This window comes from Lepidochelys kempii, chromosome 18, assembly GCF_965140285.1.
Source record: "Lepidochelys kempii isolate rLepKem1 chromosome 18, rLepKem1.hap1, whole genome shotgun sequence".
In the NCBI taxonomy this organism is placed as follows: Eukaryota; Metazoa; Chordata; order Testudines; family Cheloniidae; genus Lepidochelys; species Lepidochelys kempii.
Genome location: NC_136397.1, coordinates 23031308 through 23052940, shown reverse-complemented (window position 1 = coordinate 23052940; position 21633 = coordinate 23031308). Strand labels below are relative to the sequence as shown.

Genomic DNA, 21633 nt, shown 5'->3' with positions numbered 1-21633 from the left:
TTCTCCTCCTTCCTTGTTCTCTCCACCAAATGTTCCTAACAATTCAATAGTGTATTTACGTACTAGTCTCTCAGGGTTCTGTAACTCAGGATTTTCTTTAGCACCCATTGCTTCAGCTGCAGCTTCTAAGACCTTCGAGACCGTCTTGAGAAACCAACCCTTGGTTTAAATATTACTGCAGGTGTGTTTTTCTTCCCCTTTGTCTCTTGTAATTGGATACTGAGTTAATTCTGTTTAGATACTGTCCTGTGTTTCTGGAACTTCGAAATTTAGTAGAAAAACAAATTTAGGGAAGGTGGTGAAGAAATTTAGGGGGTGGGATCAGCAAGTAAATTGCTTGAGCTGGATTTTAGCCAGGATACAGTCTGGCTAAAAACCAAAACCCCCACCACCTCTCCCTTCCCCATGGACCCTACCTTTGATGCAAAATGCAGGGCACTTGTTGCTGACCACATTGTTCGCTGTGTGCCCCCTGGCAGTGCCTAACGCTACCTGCAGCGCCGAGGTTCTATGGAAGTCTTCCCTTTGTATTTCCTAATTTCAGTATTTTAGCTGACAATTTTATATGGAAACGAATGACTAGCTAATTTGTCAGTGGCTTGACTAATTTTGATATCAAGTATTCAGATAAGCCATCGGCATTTTAACCATTCCACCCCCTCCTCTACCTGTGTGTTGTGTCGCTGGTCACTGTGCTGTCATCATACATTTTGAGCAGATTCTCTGTCTGGTCATCCTTCAGTTCCTTGGGTTCTTGCAGTCTACAGTGAGATGAAAAGCAGAGTGAGCTGCAGCGGTTTTGGTGGTACGCTGTATTTTTAACAGGACATGAGCAGCACGAGAACTGCAAGTTTCTGTCCACAGAACAGATACAGTATCAGCTAGGGCAGTACAAGCTTCCCTGTGCTGCCATGCCACTGTGCCTCATCTCTGAAGAAATGGGCTCACACGTCTGACAGCTAGGTCGCCATGGTGTCCCTGCTGAGTGCCAGCAAGAGCACTGGCTGTGTTTTTGAAATGTGGCTAAGTCTACTGGGGACTGGACTGAGACACATGAATCCACCTCAAAGACCCCAAAGCCCCTCTTCTTGGGGAAATGGCTCTGTGCTGTCTTACCTGGGCTCCAGCCGTTCCTTCACCTTAGCTATGGAGCGGACATAGGGGGCAATCTGTTTGGTGATGGTTGTCAGGTAGCTGTTTTCCTGTTTCAGCTGCAACAGGTCATGTAACTGTGCTGCACGGAAAGGGAACACATTGTAACAGGACCCAGCAATTCACCGTCTTCCAGAAATTGGGGCTTTGGTCCTGACTCTTAGCTTTCAGAGGGTGTTTTTTCATGGATGTCCTAAGAGTTTTTATGAAGTCATCTAGTATGTCCTCTGACCTCTTACATCTCTGCTGGGCCTTGTTACATGCTTGTAAACTTTCTGCTAAGCCCAGGAGAGATGCTGTAAACCACAACCAACTGAAGCACCAGAGCCTGCCATCTCTTCATGCTGCAGTTAACCAGCCATCTATGGGAGAGATTTGCAAAGCTACTATGCTGGTTAGATACTTCAATCTCTGAATATCCAGACTTCCCTCCAGACTCTGCTTTTCAGTTTCTCTTTCTCTAGGCTGACATTTTATTTTTTGAATTCTGTGGGTTTTTCTAGTTTTTGTTTCCTGTTCTCTTGCTGCTTCCTGGGCCCTGTCCACAGTCTGGTTTGAAACTGTGTTAGCAACTCTCTGAGCTACTGGGTGAGGATTTGCTTGACAGTTACCCATCCTGATTTACCTTCTCTAACAGAGTCTGCTCTGGATGGCTAGAGGAGGGGGTTTTGCTGGGCTGGACCATTCTTGCCTCGCCCGTCGGCATAGAATGAATGAGAGGTGTAGCAGATGGAGGACAGCAGGATTGGGGAAGAGAGGTCGAGGGATCCGCATGTGTGGGAAGCGAGGCTGATTTCTCTGAGTGGGGCAAGGCCTTGCTGTGCTTTGTGTGGCATTCCAGTACTAGAAGCCCTTGGAGCGGAGAGCAGCAGAGGAGCAATTTAGCAGCTCTTTCTTACGTTTGAAACTTCCCCTTTAAACTAGAATGTGTCCTGACCACACACACAGACTAAGTTAGCCCGGTAACCCCTATCACCACTTAGCAAATGCATGTTAAACAGAGACAGTGAATTGGGGAAGAACGTCTCCCCACACGGAATCAGTGGGTTAGTGGACAGAACTGTCACAAATACCTTCATAAATTTCCTGTTCATTTGCCACCCTCTGATATGTTTCCTCCCAAATCTGAAACAAAAATAGTGAGCTGGACAGCGCGTTGCAGTACAGGGCTGAAGTACCCTTTCCAAGGGACATTTGCTGAGCCTGTTTCTCTCCCATCATTCCAGGCTGGCAGAGCAATCCACTTTGCAGCTAACAACTTGCAAATACCACAGCAACAGCAGCCCCTTCAGTGCAGACCAAGAGCCTGGCCCTTTTAATTGTTCTAGTAACTCAGGCTATGGCTACGCTAGCCGCACTGGTGCAGCTGCACCACTGTAAGTTCCCTAGTGTAGCCGCTCTAAGCTGATGGGGGAGCGCTCTCCTGTCAGCTTAATTACTCCAGCCCCCACGAGCGGTGGGAAAAGCACTCCAGCAACATAGCGCTGTCCACACCAGTGCTTAATTTGGCATAAGTTATGTCATGCGGGGATGGCTAATTCACACCCCTGAGCGACGTAACTTATGTCGACTTAAGCTGTAGTGTAGCATAGCCTGAGTGAAGCCTTTGCAAAACAAGAATAAGGCTGGTGACTTTCCATCAAACCATTTCCAGGGGCAAGTCTCCTAGGGCAGAGTCTGCATCCAGTACTGATGAGTGCGATTTACTACAGACCACACCCTTACTCAAGATCCAAACCTACCTGCTGGCTGGGTACACAGGGATCAGGCTCCAAATGTAACCAGCCTCACTTGCCTCAGAACACAATATTGCTCTCAGCACATCATATAGCCTCGGGTCTTGAGCACAAAACAGATGTCTTTGTCTGGCAGAACTAGAAAAATCTTGGCAGCTAACGAAGATCTCTAGCACTGTACTGAGCCTAATGATTCCAGTATAATCTCATTTCACTCCACCTTGTCTGTCATCTTCCTTCTACCTTCCATCGACAGGAAAAAACCCTGCTGTGCCCAACTGTCCATTGCTATTTTCTGCTCATTTAAAGAAAGAGACTAGAAATGTGCAAATGCTCTGCAAGGAGCCAACTATGCTAGAACAACCCCTGTTGCCTGCCCATTACGTGTCCTTCCTACTCCGAGATGCTCCATGTTCTCTCCCTGGGCTTGGCATTGGCATGACTCATCCAGCTGCAGGAAACGTACCTCTTCAAACGTGCTCCGCCTCATTTCCACAGACGAATACTCCGAGGCAATCTGCACGTCCATCTGGAGGGACTTCTGTAGGATCTCACTCATGATCTCTGTCTTGATGAGGGAGTGATGCTTTGTGAGGTCACGATGCAGCTCCTGTACCTGATCCTTCAGGTTCTGAATCTCCGTTTGCAGGGTCTGCATTAGAAATATGAAAGGGAGTGAGTTGCTGTGGCGTTTCCCTTTCATCCCGAGGAGACAGGTGGCAATGGGTTTGGTTAAAGAAGGGGAAAGTACATGGAAAATCCAGTAGGTTTTGATTTTCTTGCTACTACTGTTTTCTCCTGTGGAAGCACTATGTTACCATAGGCACGTAGCTGAGTCTTTGTGACTGGGTCACTGCTGAAGGGGCAGAAGGCCTGGCCGTTGTATGTGGTACAGACGGACTCTTCTGAGCCAATGGATTTCACAGATTCCAAGGCCAGAAGTGAGCTCTGTAGCCCTGTAGAGCACGGGCCACGGAATGTCCCCAACGTAATCCCTAGAGCAGAACTTTTAGTAAAACGGTCCGCGACGGAGAATCCGCCACGGCCCCTGGTGAATTGTTCCAATGGCTAATTGCTCTGCTGAAAAAAAATTACGCCTTGTTTCCAGTCTGAACTTGTCTAGCTTCAACGTCTTCTCCCTGGTTCAGGCCTGCCCTGCGTCATTGCAGGAATTACGCCAGTTTTCTTCTGCCGCTGGGCACTGATCCTGTCAGGTAAGGGAAACCCCTTGGCCAGGGATAGCAGTCCCCTGGTCAGTGGTGAAACCAGGCTGCGTACTATACCTGCCCTCTTCCGTGCACTTACCCTGTACGTGTTCTCATAGTTGCGACAGTGCTCAGTGAAGGGCGTCTCCCCTCCTTCGGCCAGCAGGACCTTGGTGCTGATGTAACGATGCATGGTTGGCTTTCGAACTATGGAGCCTGTGATGGACATCTTATCGCAGGGAGGGGGACCGCCTGTCACTATCAGCGTCTTGGAGCACTGACCACCCGAGAGCCTTAAGCAGAGAGCATGAGTTTTTAGAACGTAGATAAGCAGTGCCATCAAATCAACTGCTGTCTCTGAAATTGCCATTCAGCAGAAGCAAACTAGAAAGTGCCTCCATCTGCTCATAGTTGAAACAAGCACCCTCGGGCCTGTCTGACTTTTGTGTCCAGTCTGTAGCGCAAGCCAGGAAATAGCCTCTTTGGACATATTTTAGTTAGTCTGCCAAAGAGAAACCAGCTCCTCTTCCTTGAGAGAGCTTTCTTTAGTGCAGGACAAGGCTAGCAGATCTTCGTTCTATCTGACAGTGTCACTCTTTCCACCAGGCAATTAGAAGATTCTAAGATCACAGCTGCCCTTTGCTGGGAAAGATACAGCAGCAGTTAAAGAGGAGGCCAAAGGTGGAAGAATTCCTGCCCATCAGCTCTATTTTACTCTCACATTAACTGTATTTATAAAAGGCAGATCATGTGGGCTAGAATATCTGATTTCAAGTTTCATTTCTGACAATGTCTCCAAGGAAGCTCATTGCCCATGGCTACTGCCTCTGTCTGTGGGGGACAGATCACATTCTGTGTCAGCAGTTATGACAGGAAAGCAGCAAAATCACCACCTCTAATGAGGTAACATCCCCAGTGCCAATTCTGGTACAATGTGTTTTATTTAAAAAGACCCAGGCCTAGATCCTGTCCCTATCATGCAGTTACAGCACTGGGCAGAGTGGACACTTTACCTGGCTAACGCTTCATCTAATACGTTCTTGTTCTAGTCCCTGTTCATCTGATGGAGATTTACAATCATGGAAACTGCCTGGAGGGTCTATACCATGTAATGATGGTCCCTGCAAGGAAACCCCAGTACAGAAGGGTGAGCATGATCCTGCAGTACTCAGAGTTCCTGTTCCAGTGCTACAGTGAAATTGTTCTAAACATCATTTCTATTTGATTTCTTCTGAATCAGTCTGTAACTTTAAATATGAAGGTGTTGTCGTCATAAAGCCAGTAACTGAAGAATAGTTCTAGACCCCAGAGGTATCTATGAGGCTGAATACAAAGTGGCAGAAACGCCCAACAAGAACCAGTCTTAACCCAGAACAACCATCAGAAACACCTCTTTAGGTATGGATTCTCTTGTGTTGTATCAAGTGCCACCTGTGTCTGTTTTTGTCATCCGACCTATTGGCAAGAATGTCAGAGTCACAAAACCCTGATTCGTGGCCCCCTAGAAGAGTCTTGGTACAGAATCCCTGTATTAATTGCACTGAAAACGTCTTGCTGCCTGCACACAGTGCATTTATTGGCCTCTTTTGATGGCCAAAAGAAACAGCTCTTCTAGGGAGTTGCAACTAGGCTCCGAAAGCCAGGTCCAAGGAGACAGGAATGCAAGTTTCTGCAAAATATCCCTGGGAGTAGGTGAATTCACTGAGCTGTAAATTTGAAGCTGAAAATTGCCAACCCTTCTAGTAAAGAAGCAATATTTGGACAAGCATCAGAAAATATACTCACAGCATGATTTAGCATTTTGTCTGTTATCTAATGATAATCAAACTCTTAAATGGGAAGCACTTCCTATAAAGGAAGGTTTTGCATTCAGACTCTTCCTGCACAGTCCTACACGCAGTAGCTGCTACCACCGTTCCATGCATTATGTAATGAATCAAGTCTCATGCTAGAATCAATGCTCACTGATCAGAGGACGCAGCCGGACACCCACTCTGCAGTTCTTGCTGGATTCCTATCGTCCAGCTCGCCGCTTCCCCTCAGAATCCAAGTCTTGTGAAAGGCAGCCCATTATATGTAGCTGAAATGTACCTTGTTACAAGGGAAGGGTGCTCTGAAGTCCCCGGCGCAATGATTAGTTTCCCTGAACTGTAAAATCCACTTGGAAACAAGCAGTGATCCCCATTTCACAATAAGAAACTCTGTCCTGTTTGCAGGGCGAGCAGCTGGAGCAGAGTGGAGGGGCCTAGGCTGCCTGTGACATCAGTTGGCCTAAATATATCCAGTGCAAGGGAACTGTGCCCTGGAGAGTTCTTTGAAATTCTGATAAAAATAGTGGCAGACCAACAGGCTAATCTGGGGGGCCTCAGCTGAAACCAATGACTCAGGTGAGCCCGGCCGAAAGGCAGGCGGTTTGTTTGGGGCGCTACGTGGGCTGGTGTTGGCACTGAGCAGAGGGCAGTGAGAGGACCTGAAAGCTTGCTCCTGGGACAGCCCCAGAGCAGCTGATCAACCAGGTGAGTGAGCGAGTCGCTGTCAAGATCATGGAGAACAGCCTGGGGCTCTTCATCTTCACCGTGCTGGGAGGGGGGTCCGGGGGGTCCCCAGCATTTCACGGGTGGCCAGGGTGCAGCACGGGCAGGCTGGAGGAAGTTGGTGGCCGCAGCCACAGCTTTTTTGCATCGCAGCCTGGTGGCCCCGTTAACCACACTGCATGCAGTGACTGGTGCAAAGGGAAGGGGTTTGTCTGTGCTCAAGCTAACTCTAGACAGAGACAGTAAAGAGTCCCCCCAGAGAGGCTGATGCTGTGAGAAGTGACTCCCCGAGAGACATTAATGGCACCTTGTCAATAACTGCAGGGGCGTCCGCAGTCGCTGAGCCACCAGGAACCAAACAAGGAGCATTGCTGGTTTCTCAAGGCGTGGCCCTTGCTGTGTGTGTGTGAGTGGCAATGGCAATGCTGTACGAGGGCCGTACGGGGCCTCCCACATGAATATTTGTGCGGTGAGGAGACCTCCAGGTAGGCAGGATATTTCGGTTGCTGGGAGGCAGAGTGCTCTTGCAGTTGGAGCCCAGCAATGGAGCCAGGAGGCCTGGCCTCTAAAGCTGGCTTGGCAATGTACTCTGCGTGACCTTTGGGTCACTTCCCCTCTCTGTGCCTCAGTTCTGCAGCTGTGAAATGGGGACAGTGGGGTTCCAAGAAGTGATTAAGGAACCGTGAGAGCTTTGGATAAGGGATCGATATTATCATGCCGGATAACTATACACATCAGCCTCTGTCACCTCATCCTCCAATAGCCACTAGTTACAATGAAAATCCTTTCAGTTATTCCAAATGATTTGTTGCACCCCATGACAGGCACCAGTTACGGTCTGAAATCAACAGTGCTAGGCTCACGGTTTGTATGGATTAGAACAGGGAAGGCTCCTACTTTGTCAGTGATTATTTTAATGGAGGAAATTCTTGGGAACACGTATTGCTTTCCTCCCAGACTTTTGCGATTTTAATGTTGTGGGATTTACCCATACGCTAAGGATGGCATTGGTCGTGAAGGGATAAATGCTGTCTGTCTTATGTCACTCGCCAGTGTTTGCAAGGAGAAGGTGGTGTGTATGTGGAGGAATTTCTGGCAGTTTTTCATGAAAGCTGCTGTTAAACTAATCATTTGTCTGTTGACCTGCTTTAGCCCTCACCCCTTGCTTTGCAGTAAGGATGAACCCACCTTTATGAGTCTATCATATCCGGCCAGACTGGATCTCCTGCAAAACACAGACATGCAGCTCCCCTTGTGCTCCAAACCAGGTTTCCAGGAATTGCCAATTCAAGTCACTGTGCCTATTCCTGACATTAATCAGCACAGCTGTTATGCATTGTCCCTAGGACACCTCTCATCATGACAAAGTCAAGGGCAGCTCACTGGAAAGGTGACGCTACAAGGAAGCATCAGAGCATTTCAGACCAATGCACTGGGGTGGGTTTTAAATTAAAATAAACAGCCGCTTGTGGCAGGAATAACAAGGGTTGCTGCAGGTCAGGAGTGAGGTACTCTGGCAGAGCCAGGCGTGGGAAATTTGCACGGTGCTTGCTCACAATACACTTGCTTCAAAGGCTTGCTGTGAGGCTGTTCCTTTCAGGAGCACTAACCTCTAAGATGTGCTGGTTCCTTAATGCCAATGTAGGAATAGAACTGGTGTGTTTGAATGGTAATTCCACAGTCACAACAGTCTCAAATGTGCTTGGCATGCTGCCCTCTCTCAGCTTTGTATTTGATATACCGTGATGGCTTGTTACACTGTAGGCTGTTTGCCTCTTCCAGGATCACGTATTGATTATCCAATCGTTCTGTGCATGGGTAGTCTTTTGGGGGGGGATTTTTCAAAATTTAACAAACCAAATTTTCCAAACCAACTCATGAAGCTACTGTGGACGGAGGCTGCTCCCTGTGAGTCTGATCACTGATCCTGGTCAGGGAGTCTGTGACTTCTCTCTGAACGTGGAAGGACTGGTGACTTGGTGTGAGAGAGATTTACCCCATGTACAAATACATCCCATACCAACCTCTTCAAAAGACAACTGTTACAAGGCACCTTTAGTGCCCATCCCCAGAAAGTCTAAGTGATTTGGGAAGAACTTCACCGGATGACACCACTAGCCTTACTGCCTGCTGGAGCCGGCCAGCTGGGGAAGCAGCGAGGGTGCACTTACTCCATGCTGCACAGCAGTGTCTATATTTCTGATCAGACTACTCCTGTCATCCTGAAATCAAGAAGGCAGCTGGAAGAATGACACGGGATGGCTCAGTGTTTAAAAGTCTATCCCAAATAGCCCAACAAACTAAGCCTCCAATACCTGACATTCCAGTTTCTTCCACCGTTTAATCTAGACTATGTTTATAACAGATCATGCCTCTAAGTACATGTTCAGATGCGTACAGGACTGCTCAGTCCTTTGAAAATACAACTTCATGTTGTTTCTCTGGTAAATTGCAGTTTGAGAGTCCTGCGTGAAGGTGGATCTCCTTTAGTTTGTAGGGATAACTTCAAATTAGATGTAAGTGAAAGAAACCCCCCTGAAATGTTTGAAGAGAACTCACTTTCTGCCTCCATCCCTGCTCTGACATGCTCCTGTGAGATTTCCAGCCCCAAAGTACCAGTGCGTAGTGATGCTTCTCCAGACCTCAGTGCTTCGCCCATCACTGAGAAAGTGGTGCTGGATTCTGCTGGCTCTGTTTTAGTAAGGTGCTCAGATGCATAGGTGAAATTAGATATGACACACATGGCCAGGATTCACTCCTGAGAGATGGCAGAGTAGAAGCTCAGCGTTAGCATCCCATGGACATTGACCACGCTCTTCTGGCCAGGATTCACCACCAGTGCTGTGCTACACAGCCACCTGGGCACCTTTTCTGGCTTATCTGCATTTTGTGTGAGCCACAGGTTAGAATTGCTACTTTCTTTCCAGCATACAAATCCTAAATTAGTATTTATCCTCCAAATCTTATTGTAAATATAAGAGGCTCCTGGAGACTGTCATTTCCCTGAGGATGTAGCTGAGAAATGGAGCATCTTACATGTTTCCATTGCTGATCCCTGGTCCAATGCCACCTCCGCTCACCACCACAGACCGGCGCGGATTCAGCAGCAGCAGTGGCTCCAAGCAATGGGCAAACTCCGTCCTGTATTCGGTGTTTATCTGCAGGGGGCCAAAAGGAGACCGATTAGAACATCTGGTAGGCAGGCATACCCAGCTGGATACTGTTCCTTCAGCGAATAGTCTCTTGCTCAGATACTATAAAATGCAGTGGGCTCAAGACAGAGACAGCCCCTGAACTCGTCAGTATAGGACACTGTGTTCTGTCTGAGAACCAGCCCATTCTACCCTTTGCTTGCTGGGGGAGGTGTTTTTCCTTGCAAGGAAGAATGAAACATGCTTTGGGAACAGGAAATAACCCTCCAGTCTAACGTGCTATCTTGGCTTATCCCTTGGGCAGCGATTTTGCTGCCAGGCTGCTCGTGTAAACGATGGGCATGCTGAAAGTGCTGTGGACTTGAGGCAGCGTGAAGCTGGGGAAGTAGCAGCAGTAACTCCAGCCTCTTAGACATTTGGAGGTGAATTGGAGGCAGGTTCAGGACAGAGCCCCAAAACCGCCATGAGAGGGTTGTATTCAATTCCAGAACATGGGACTCAAGAGACAATGGAGCCTGTGAGTTGGGAGGAAAGGGTTTACCTTGCTAGTCTGCGTAGGTCTCAACCGATGTGGAAGTTTGACTATTTTCTGGAGCCTCTCCATCAGTTGCTGAAATTAAGCAGAGTATTTTATGTTACAGCTTTCAGCTCCATGCCTTTTTGCCACAGTCCTGCACACGCCTCCCAATACTGGCCAAGCTTTCAGCCGTGATGGGAGGCCACATCTTCCTGTGTGCACCCGAGAGCGCTTGTGAAGCTACAAGGTGGATGGTGAAGGGCTTTTTGCTCAGCTCCACAAAAGAGGGGTAAGTAAATGTTTCCAGGGCCTTGGTGCAGTGACAGGTGCATGCATCTGTGCTTCTGAGTCTCTCTGGCCTGGAAGCCTGGTATAGACAGGTGATGGCTTCTGACTTTGCTTTATTTCTGCTTCCTCGCTCAGCTGACACCAAAGTGCAGAGAGTGCGAAAATAACCCCCAAGGTATGAACCAGTGAGCCAAGAGTTTTCCCACCTCAGGTTGGTCAGTGAATTTGGGGCAAAAGGCTGGGTACTTTCTTTACTCAGCTCACCCATCCCTTGCTTCCTGGTGAGACACACGGTTCTGGATCTACCTGGAAGCCAGCTGCTAGTGTGCGTTCCAGTCTCACAATGTACTTACGTATCCCAAATCCAGGAATTCGGCTTTGTTCGCAGAGCTCAAAAAAGCAGAACAGGTGACCAGATGGACCTAGACATAATGACAAGCAACAGTGCTATTAATCGCATCTGCTGCAGCAACCCCCAGGTCTGGAGGGCGTGGGCACCTAGAAATGGGCTGTTCTCACTCATGGGGAAGTTCCCATTCCAGGTATAAGCAGTAAGTGCTAACCCAGCAAATATCACTGCCGCAGAGACAGTGAGGAGCCTGGCAGGGCCAGATGGAAAATCCGCACTGCCTGAGGACACAAAACAAAAGCCCTATGTGCAACAGAGCCACCCTTCCTCTGGGAATGACGCTGCACAGAATCCACCACTCAGAGGGACAGATCCCGGGAGATACTGAACACCTGCCATTCATTGACGTGAATGGGTCGGATCCTGCTCCTCTGAACTCACAGGAACCTAACTGGGCCCAATGGGAGCTACAGCTGCTCAGCACCACTCCGGTTTTGGCTCAGTTTCCCTGCTCCAGTGTCACTGTTTGTTTTCTGGGAAAACCGTTTCCAGGAGTGAAGTGGTCTGTGAACGTATGGCCTTGCCAACAGATTGGCAAACACCCACCATGTTCACCAACCTCCCAGCATGGAGCTACATGAAGGTTTCTAACAGTTCTGGTCTAGCACTACTTGAGACCTACTGCAGAACAGCAGGCAAACATGGTTGCAATTCCAAGGCCACGTAACCAACTCTTCGATTAGATGGCAGTTTTCTTTTCCTGGGGACTATCATGGAGTTGCTGCACTATTTCAAAGGGCCAGAGAATCCTTTGTATTGACCTAACTCGTCTGTAATTCAGCCATGAGCGTAGCAGGGAGTGAGAGGACAGGATAACTGAGTCTTGAAAGGGTCGCCTGAGATGGTGCATATGTTGCAGGAGGAGCATAGCCTGGTGTGTGCTGAGACTCTGCATGTGCTTACCTGCAGGGTGGGCAGCAGGGAGGCCAGGTGGGAGAGTTGCTCCTTAAATGCCTTTTCCTTCTCTTCATACTGGCTGGAAGTTACAGGGGAAAAAACCATTTCACTTCAGCTTAGAGACCAGACTGACCAGAGTTTAACTGGTAGGACTGGAGTAATTTATACATTATTATTAATTATTATTACTGCAAAAAAAATAAATCTGGTACATCGTACATTTCACACCTCAAGTAGTGGCTGTGTAGGAAGGGAAGCTGATAGTATTTTACTGGGAAATACCTTTGACCTATCTGGAGCTCTTGCAGGTCACTAGGTAATTACACTTCACCAAGCTTGGGATCGTTATTCTATAACCTGGGCTGTGGATTAGAAGACGGGAAAACCCCTGCAGTAAGCTGGTGCTGGCTAATACACTGCACTTGCCATGTTGTTTAATGGTCAGATGCTGACTAAGAGGTGAGTGCCCTGAAACTTGGTGTTACTCATTTTTATTAATATTAAAATGTTTCACAGTCATAAGGACATTTGTGTTCCAGGCAAATATTTTTTCCAGGTTCAAACTGGGATCCAAGTTATTGCAGCTGGAGGTAAGAGCGACGTCCCAATCAACTCATGTGCACATGCTTCCGGTGGAGCTAGTGCGTCGCTGTCCCCTCTGCTGGGGGAGCTGCCTTTGCTGAGGCTCAGCATGCAAAATGGAGCTGCTGAAATCTTTGTAACTTTGAAAAAATATTTATGAAAAAGAAGGGGGGGAAGGAGTAAAGCCTGTAATTGTCCACTGCCGAACTATAAACCAGGTGCAGGAGTCCCCACGTCACTGTCTTGTGGAGCTGCCGCCCTGCTCGCAGGGCAGCTGATGTCCAACCCGCATCCAGGACAGTGGGCCTACATGGAAGGGCGGGGGCAGGGCTGTGCAGGTGGGATGAGAGGTGCTCACTAATATTAGCTCCCGCAACTTTTATGCTCGTAGTCAGTAATAAAAACAGGTTTCAGAGTAGCAGCCGTGTTAGTCTGTCTTTGCAAAAAGAAAAGGAGGACTTGTGGCACCTTAGAGACTAACCAATTTATTAGAGCATGAGCTTTCGTGAGCTACAGCTCACTTCACTGACCACTCTTCAAGCTGATGAAGTGAGCTGTAGCTCACGAAAGCTTATGCTCTAATAAATTGGTTAGTCTCTAAAGTAATAAAAACGTTGACACTAGAGGGCGCCTTCCTCTGTCAGCTATAGGTAAGATCTGCCATTTAAAGCGTCCAGTAAAATGGGGGGGGGAGAGTGTGTGTGTGTGTGAGAGAGAAAAATCAGTAAGGCAGACACAAATGCTGACAGCTGGCTCTTTGTCTGGGAGGAGAACAAAAACACTCTCAACAGCAACTTACTGAAGATGATCATAGAATCATAGAATATCAGGGTTGGAAGGGACCCCAGGAGGTCATCTAGTCCAACCCCCTGCTCAAAGCAGGACCAATCCCCAATTTTTGCCCCAGATCCCTAAATGGCCCCCTCAAGGATTGAACTCACAACCCTGGGTTTAGCAGGCCAATGCTCAAACCACTGAGCTATCCCTCCCCCCCAATGATCCCCCCATGATCACAGTGGCCTTGATCCTGCCTCCATTCAGTGCAATAGACGTTCTTGCCACTGAACGGAAAGGGGCAGGGTAGGGTGTGGACTTTTGCAAACGTGTCCACTCTTCTTCACACATGTGCCAGTTCAGGTTCCAGCCTCTTCCTGAAAGCAGAGCAGCAACCCAGAGGATCCTCCACTCTACTCTTGCTGATCGGAATCAAGGCATCAGCTTTTCCAGGGACAGGCTCAAATGCTAGTCTTGGCAGGTGTGTGAAGGAGGAGTTGACTCTTTCTCTTAAATGCAAATGTATCTGTTGCTCTGCCCTCTGCATGTGGATTCTGTTACTGAATTGGGATATTGGGGTTTTTGCAGAAGCCTTTTATAGCTCCCCTTTAAAACATGGCCGTCTCTTTAGTCTGTTACGTATCCCACCCCAATAGTAATAAATTGTGAATGTGCTAACCCACTGAGTCTGGGTTGGCCTTACCTCTGAACGGCTTTCAGAAGCATCTTTTTCCTTTCTGCTAGTTTCTCCTGCAAAAGGTAGAAATGATCAAACATTCCCGTAGCTAGAGGCTGCAGTTTACAACTCCCGACACTGCGAGCAAAGAACCTCGCTGCTCTTGATTCCAAAGGCTTTGCTGAGTTTTCCCCCATGTCCATTCAGCCGTGAAATGAGGTAGATCAAAATGCTCTTCTGCATGGGGAAAATAGATGGGGAGAAGCTGATTCTCCTCTGACTTATCCCACTGTCAATCCACTGATGCCAATAGCTACACCAGTGTGAGCAAGAGGAGAATCCGGGCAGTTGGATCATTCCTTTGCTCTGATTTGGCGAAGATCTGAGGCCTTTGATTTCCCCTTATGTGGGTGCACTGTTACCGTAGTAACACCCCAAAGCAGTGTGCTGCAATTAACCCCATTGCTCTCTGGGCAGCCCCACAGAGAAGGTCCAGTCGGTGGCTGTGCCAAGCCCCTCCGTACCTGCATGCTACTGAAGAGTGAGTTGATGGACGTCTTCTCCTCATCTGCACTGTTGCGCACCTCCTCAATCATGGCTTTGAGGAGGACAATGGCCTCTCGCGTGGACGTCTGGAGCTCTTTCACAGCCTAGGAGGAAAGGCAGCAGGGGACAGCTGGAGAGTCAGTTGCAAGCAAGACTGACGCATCCAGGACATGTGTCATGGGCCTGGGCATGGTCCACTCCCCAAAGCAATGACATTTTACTGAAGCACGATTTACTCCAATGCTGGTGAGAGCAGGAGCAGCCATCCCAGTGCCGTTCCCTCGCCACAGTAACTTTGATGATAAACATCAACAGACTAAAACTCGGAACACATCTCTCAAATGCTACCCACCATCACAGCCTGGTCGAGCTTCTCGCAGCCTTGCATGTACGCAGTCTCAATGTCAATGCAGTGGGCTCGGCTTTCTCTGAAAGAGGCAGAGACCTGGGAATTAGGATCAGCCATAACCTGCAAACCACCCTTCCTCATCTCCTTTAGTCTGACCAGCCAGGGCTATTGATGTATGGCAGTTAACAATGACCCTCTGCTCCCCTGTGGACTGGGGCAGCAAGATACTTGAACCTGGGTCTCTTGCAGCAGCATGGGAACAATGAATGTGGCCCCCTCCCGCCCATCTATCAGCTGTCTGATAGACACACGCACAGTCCAGGGCGCTCAGATCATATGCTGATTACTGACTGTTGACCCCAAAGTAGAATGTCTCTCTGCTCTGACTTCCCCGTCTCCCCGCCAGGAACTCTTGTTACTCTGAATGTTGCTCTCGGCTCCCCTTCCCATCACTTTTTAGACCAGTTGATGCTGGTTTCAGCCTGCTTATGTAATGCTGCTGCTACTTCCTGGACTCTTTGCCCTCTCCCTCCCAACCCCCCACTTCAGAAAAACTTCCCCTAGGTCCAGCAAGCGCTGTTGTTTTAGACTAGCTCTAACTCCAACTAGTGGGGCTCGCTGCTCAAGTTGGGAAGTAGTTTCTCTCTCAGGCCACTCCTATTAAATGTGTCAGTGACACTTTCCATTCATGTTCTCCCTTTCCTGGGCATCCCAAGCTCCAGCTCCTTAAGGCCCTGTCCACTCTGGGGCTGGCACCATGATGGCAGCAGCCATGTCTGATAGTCACCTCTGCAGACAAGGTACTCTCTGTCCCTCTCAGGCTTGGCCATCGTGTCCTTGCTGCAGCACCTAAATGCTGCCATCATGCAGCTCCTCTCTCATGCAGTTTTTCTGCAGCCTCCATGGAACATAATGTCCAGGGCTTAGGGAGGAGTTTGAAAAGCTAGAACCACAAAGGGTGAGTGCAGGGTAAGGCTGCTCCGTCTGCAAAGGGCTGGGTGAGGGGCGGGGAGCCAGCAACTCTGCTACTTACACCTGCATGTCCCGGAAACAGTTAATGCAGAGCATGGATTTTTTCTCTGTTGAAAACATGATGTAAGGTTCCTCATGAAGAGCTGGGAACAAACAAATGCATCCCAGAGTTAAACAAGCTCCTTAAAGAGAGCACAGCTCGGTCCTTACGGAAGAGGATATGCAATAGGTGAGCTGGGTCCACCCCTCTGAGGCTGGAGGTGTCACTTCCTACCAGGTTTCTGAGGAGCTCTCACTTCTGACAGCTCTGCCATCTGACTGTAAATGATGCCTCCCAGCTCCAGTCTTGCTGCCTGCTCTGTTCAGACAACACCACTTTGACTTGTAGGCTTTCCGGCTGAGCAGCCCGTGGTTCTGGCTGGTGGGACCAACTGGAGAAGGCTACATGCAGGTTACTGCTCGAGGGCGTAGCCCTTTTAATAAACACTTTCCTTATATAAGAAGAGGAGGACTTGTGCACCTTAGAGACTAACAAATTTATTTGAGCATAAGCTTTCGTCAGCTCATTTCATCGGATGCATCTTTCCTTTGGCATCTTTGTTTTCATAATGGTTTGAAGGAACCTGCAGTCTGTAGCCTCTCCTGTCCTGAAGGTGGAGAAGATACTGACTGTACTTGTCCAACTTGCGTGTGCATGGCAGAACAATGCATCCGATGAAGTGAGCTGTAGCTCACGAAAGCTCGTGCTCAAATAAATTTGTTAGTCTCTAAGGTGCCACAATTCCTCCTGTCCTTTTTGCGGATACAGACTAACACAGCTGCTACTCTGAAACTTTCCTTCTATGCACACCTTGCAGGTAGCTGTTCCTGGGGACGCTGGCTGGCATCTGTGTTTACACCTGAATCCTTTGTACAGAAGGTGCAATCTGGGATTAACTGGGAATTGGTCCTGCTTCGAGCAGGGGGTTGGACTAGATGACCTTCTGGGGTCCCTTCCAACCCTGATATTCTATGATTCTATGATCTGCACAGTATGTGCTATTTGTTAGCCAGGCACAGTGTTGCTTCACGAAGAAGCTGGTGAGTAACTGCCTTCATTTGCTAACTGCACCTTCACCATGCAAACTGATGGGGAAAATAATGAGCAGATCTGGACTGCACACCGTTCCTGGGGAGACAGCCAGTTACTGGGCTTTGCACCCCACACGGGGCAGGAATGGAGTACACAGCTTCTGGTCTGTGGTTGCGGCTCAGAGGGGAGAGACCCTGGATTCAGCTGGGAAAGTGATCCTGATAGGCCAGTGTTAATCCTCCTGCGCTCCCTGTGGAAACCCTGGCCTGTGTGTAATTGCCCAGGTGGAGCAGGGATGTACTCACAGCATTTCTTGTGGATGTCTTTAGTGCGTTTAGTCAAGGAGACAATCTCGTGGCGAGAGAACATCTTGGCTTTGTGGGTCTCTTCACGGCACTTGCTGCAGAGGGGCTGGTTACAAGTGTTGCAGAAATACATGGTGTCCATTTCCTGATGGGGAATCGCAGAACAAACCCCAAAGAGGGTTGAACACCTGAGCTCTCATCAGTGCAATTAGAAATAGCTTTTCTCAGCTGAGGGGGCATCTGTCTCTGAGCCAGAAACTGTACCATGGCCAAGTGCAGGGTCCAGGATGAACAGGGCAGGTGTCGGCTTTGTGGTTAGCACTTGAGGAGTGTCACTGCCCTGGTCAGGCTTCCCCTGTTGGACCCTCACCAGGGTCCTACCATGCTGGACTCATGTGCTAAGCCTCAATTGGTCTGGGTAGGATCCAACACTGTCTGGCTTTGGCCTCTCCGGCCCACTTCCTGGGCATAGGCCCTGTCTGTTACCCCTTTACAGAAGTGGGACTTCATGGGTCAGCTGCCCCTGGCCGCTCGGACCAGCGCTGGCTCCCCTTTCCCCAGCAGCATAAGCACACCCCTTCTCAGAGCTGAACCTTGTGGGCAATGTGGTTGACTGTTTACCTCTCGAGGGACATGTGACAGAGAAGCACATACCACACAGGCTTTGCAAAGGTTTCTAACACAATTACTCTTCACTGTAGACAGCACAAGAGTTGTACAGAATCTAGGTAAAACTCATAAAACAGCTACATGCCCTTCTCTGCCTCAGCTTCCTCCCCACTCATGAGCATTCTTTGGGGTTTGGTTGAAGTCCTGGAATCTGTCCAGGAACCCCCACCTGCAGATGGCTTCTCTGAATTATCACATCTTTCTCCCTCTCCTGCAGCCAGCTTTGTTCTGCTGTCTTCCCCTGCCTCCCCCCCGCCCCGCCCCCAAATGGCTTGTGAGACCCTGCCTTTTATAACTTCCACTCCTCTTTGTCAGGTGACCCCCGCCCCATCAGCCTTGTCCAGTGATCAAAGTTCCCCACCCAGTGATCCGTTGGCTTAGTTACCTGATCCCCTGGGCAGATTGGTTCTTCTGAGGGATAGCCAACATTTGTCCGACAATGCTTCCATTTGACTAGAGGATCATCAAGGTTTGATGACCCTCCTTGATTAGCCCTGTATCACTGCCTTGGAATTTCAGTCTAAAAGGGAGGTAAAAGGACAGCAGAGAGCCCAGACCAGCCTTGCAATAACAATGGCGTGTGTAGTTTGAAGTAGATACACCCAAAGTTGTAACTAGACGGATTCCTCAAACTGTCGCATCAAGGTATTTGCATCTCTCGCAGCAGGAGAGGCAGCATCCGGGGGGGTGGGGGGGAGAGATGAACAGAAGCAATTAGATGTAAGCAGTGTCAGGATGAGCTCCACCCTGACATCTGGTGGTGAGGTGTGGCAAGTTGTGGAAAAGAACTTCAGGGGCCGATCTCATTTGCATAGGCACACCCACCACGCCTAGAATGAGACCATAGCTGCCCAAATGGTCACTTTGGCTGCTGTGGGATCCCCAGTGTCTCTGTTATTGGGGCAGGAAGAATAAATTGTTATTACCCTGATTATGGGAACTGTGCTTGGAACTGTACGTGGCCTTTTGTTATGATGGAGGGATTCACCATCAACTAAGTAGCACTCGCTAGGCAAGGGTCATGGGTTCCAAAACTGTGTGAATGGAGAGAGGCTGGGGACAAGTATTAATACTTGGTGGCATGGGCCCCTTGGTGAGGGCCTTACATGCTGATTGCACTTCCTCCTCTCTCCACTGTGGAATATCAGAGCTAATTTTGATTTCATTAGAAGTCTAGTTATAGGCTGCTGAGCTCACTTTGGGCTGACAGTGCACCAGCACTGGGGCTCCCCTACTATAAGCTGAATTCACCTAAGAGCTGAAATCACTGAGTGTTGTGTTAAGTAGTGGGGGAGCCTGAAGATATATTGTGGAGCAGTTTGCGGGACGGCTGGTGAAGCAGTTCGACGCGGAGCAGTGTGTGGATGGCAGGAGCTGCTTGTGGGCCGTGGAGCTGAGTGAAGGAGTTCGTGGGGCGGCTGGCGGAGCGGAGCGCAGCTGAGCGAAGGAGTTCGTGGGGCGGCTGGCGGAGCGGAGCGCAGCTGAGCGAAGGAGTTTTGTGGGGCGGCTGGCGGAGCGGAGCGCCGCTATGGAGCTATGGGGCGGTCAGCTTCAGATCACGTAAGGTGCCTCTTACCCCTGTCCCATTTCCACCCAGATTGGGAGGTAAAGCTCCGCCGATAAACTTTCGAACTCTGGGGCTGCCCTGACCAGGGACAGAGACTTTTGGGGCATTGGACTTTTGGGACTTTGGGGGATTTGGGGTTGCTGGACTCAAGAACCAAAGGGAAAAGGGCATGCCCCAATTTGCCTGGGGTGGGTTTTTTTGCTCATGGGTTGTGTTATGAATCCTGTTGGTGGTGTTTCCCCAACATAATGCCACATTGTTTCTCTCTGTTATTAAAAGGCTTTTGCTACACTCAGACTATGTGCTTGCGAGAGGGAAGTATTGCCTCTTGGAGGCGCCCAGCGGGGGTGGTATATATTGGTCCCAGGTCACTGGGTGGGGGCTCGAGCCGGTTTGCATTGTGTTATTGGAATGGATCCCCTAGATACTGAACCCGGCCCTTGTTGCTGCCAACTCTGACGGGCAGAAGGGTTACATAAAGAAAAGGTAAAATGGGAAAGTCTGTGCCCCTCGCTCTGAAATCCAATGGCTGCTAACCCTCTGTTAGCACAGGGACAGCAGGTAAGTGCAAGCACGTGGCAGAGCTCTGCCACTCCTGAGGCCAACTGAGATAAACTAGCCTAGGCCTCAGTCTGGCCATCTGGAGTCCAGGAACGGGAGGTGGGAGTAAACTGGAGGGAATGGTTCGGCAAGGCCCCTACCTCCTCACCTGGTGGGTTCCTTTCCAACCGTTCCAGGTCCCTGTGCTGGCGGAAGAGCGTAACCTCCCCCAGGCAGCTGGCCTGCTGCCAGGTCCTGCAGCAGAGTCAGCACCACGGGTCTGAGACTGCAGCACATGCTCAGGGAAAGAAACCAGAGAGCCCAAATCCAGCCTTGAGACCTCAGTGCAGCAGCAAGAGGGCAGGAGCGAACAAGTGGGGAGGGACACACCCCCAGGGCTGCAGAGAGGCTGGGAAAGAGACAGGCCGTAGGGCTGCCCTGGCTTTTTCCTACTGCACCAGCGTTGCTGGTGGGATAGCTTCTTATCCTTGGAGTAACCTTGGGAACCGGGAGTCTCCTTGGAGCTCTTTGCTATCTCAGCCACACTTTCCGTTATCTGACTTTCACTTGCCTTGGTCTCTAAGGGGAGGACTGAGATGACAAAGCTGCCACGGGCAGGGAAATGTATTTCCATTCATTCCAGAATAACTAAGTACCTGCCACTTGTGAGTTCTGGTGCCATTTATCCCTTATTAAGTGTGTTTCTGAGATGCCCATTGCTGCAGTACCTACACGCGCTTTGTGTCGCTTGTTACAAGCAGAAACGTCTCAAGTATAGGACAGCAAATACCACATGGCACGCTGGCTGCAGCCCAACTTTAAAGGCCCACAACACAGGAAACCTCACTGGACGGCTAGGGGCGCCGCAGCTGGGAGCGAGTCAAAACCCGGGTCTGAGAGGTGGTGAGTGTTTTTAGTACAGCCATGTTTCTCTGACCTGGCAAAACACGTCGATCTGTGACTCGTGCTTTTTGGTTCCGCGCAGACAGAAAGTAACAAGGGAAGGATGGAGGGAACAGAACAGAACCTCCCTGCTGCTTTCGCCCTTTACCTTAACTGAGCACATGCTTAGACAGATAACCCCTAAGCGTAGCGCTGTCTTACGAGAAATTGCAGGGCAGCGTGTGTGTTTTTTCTCTCTCTGCCTAATCCTTTTGGACATATATTTTTGTCTGGCTAGTGCAGGGGACTGGGAGAAGAAAAGGCCTTTCCGTTCCAGCTCCCGGCTATGATCTGATCTAGGCCAGGAATGCCAGCTGCTGGGTATAAGGCAGAAGGTAGTCTCTGTACAGTTCTGAGCAGATAGGTGTCCACATCGCACAAAATCCCACTGCCACGATTGGCACTAATTGGCCTCCTCGTTGGCAGTTTCAGCAGAGAGGCCAAGGACTGAATGGTCGATTGGAACTGCACAGTCCTCTCATCCACACCAGGGCTAAGGAGATTGGCAGGATGACACAGAACACTTTACATAAGAACGGCCAGACTGGGTCAGACCAATGGTCCATCTAGACCAGTGTCTTGTCTTCTGACAGTGGCCAATGCCAGATGCTTCTGAGAGAATGAACAGAATGGAGCAATTATCATATGCTGATATGAGATATCCTGTAGTCCGGTCCTTGCTTCTGGCAGTTAAAGACTTAGGACACCCAGAGCATGGGGTTGCATTCCTGACCACCTTGGTTAATAGC

The 21633-nt window shown here is 49.4% G+C and overlaps 2 protein-coding genes across 8 annotated transcripts in view; one reads left to right on the top strand and one right to left on the bottom strand.

Moving 5' to 3' along the window:
• The window catches only part of RNF207 (ring finger protein 207), a 41719-nt gene that overhangs the window by 1973 nt on the left and 18113 nt on the right, over positions 1–21633 (bottom strand). For 4 of the 5 annotated variants that reach the window (XM_073316244.2, XM_073316243.2, XM_073316246.2 and 1 more), the window contains 14 exons: positions 17167–17311; positions 15851–15932; positions 14821–14896; positions 14447–14572; positions 13950–13996; positions 11897–11969; positions 10938–11006; positions 10321–10389; positions 9664–9785; positions 4194–4386; positions 3355–3540; positions 2226–2277; positions 1117–1234; positions 669–761 (listed from right to left, as the gene is read on the bottom strand). In XM_073316244.2, the coding sequence (XP_073172345.1) occupies positions 669–761; positions 1117–1234; positions 2226–2277; positions 3355–3540; positions 4194–4386; positions 9664–9785; positions 10321–10389; positions 10938–11006; positions 11897–11969; positions 13950–13996; positions 14447–14572; positions 14821–14896; positions 15851–15932; positions 17167–17311 (1451 nt within the window). Of the gene's footprint in view, positions 1–668; positions 762–1116; positions 1235–2225; positions 2278–3354; positions 3541–4193; positions 4387–9663; positions 9786–10320; positions 10390–10937; positions 11007–11896; positions 11970–13949; positions 13997–14446; positions 14573–14820; positions 14897–15850; positions 15933–17166; positions 17312–18220; positions 18356–21633 lie in introns of all 5 variants that reach the window. The other variant, XM_073316248.1, reaches the window with a different exon arrangement.
• Positions 1–21633, top strand: part of ICMT (isoprenylcysteine carboxyl methyltransferase) — a 48727-nt gene that overhangs the window by 12154 nt on the left and 14940 nt on the right. The window contains exon 6 of one of the 3 annotated variants that reach the window (XR_013634824.1): positions 10421–12945. The exons of the other annotated variants lie outside the window; for them this stretch is intronic. The gene's annotated coding sequence lies outside the window, so the exon portion shown is untranslated. Of the gene's footprint in view, positions 1–10420; positions 12946–21633 lie in introns of those variants that run through there. 3 annotated transcript variants of the gene reach the window in all.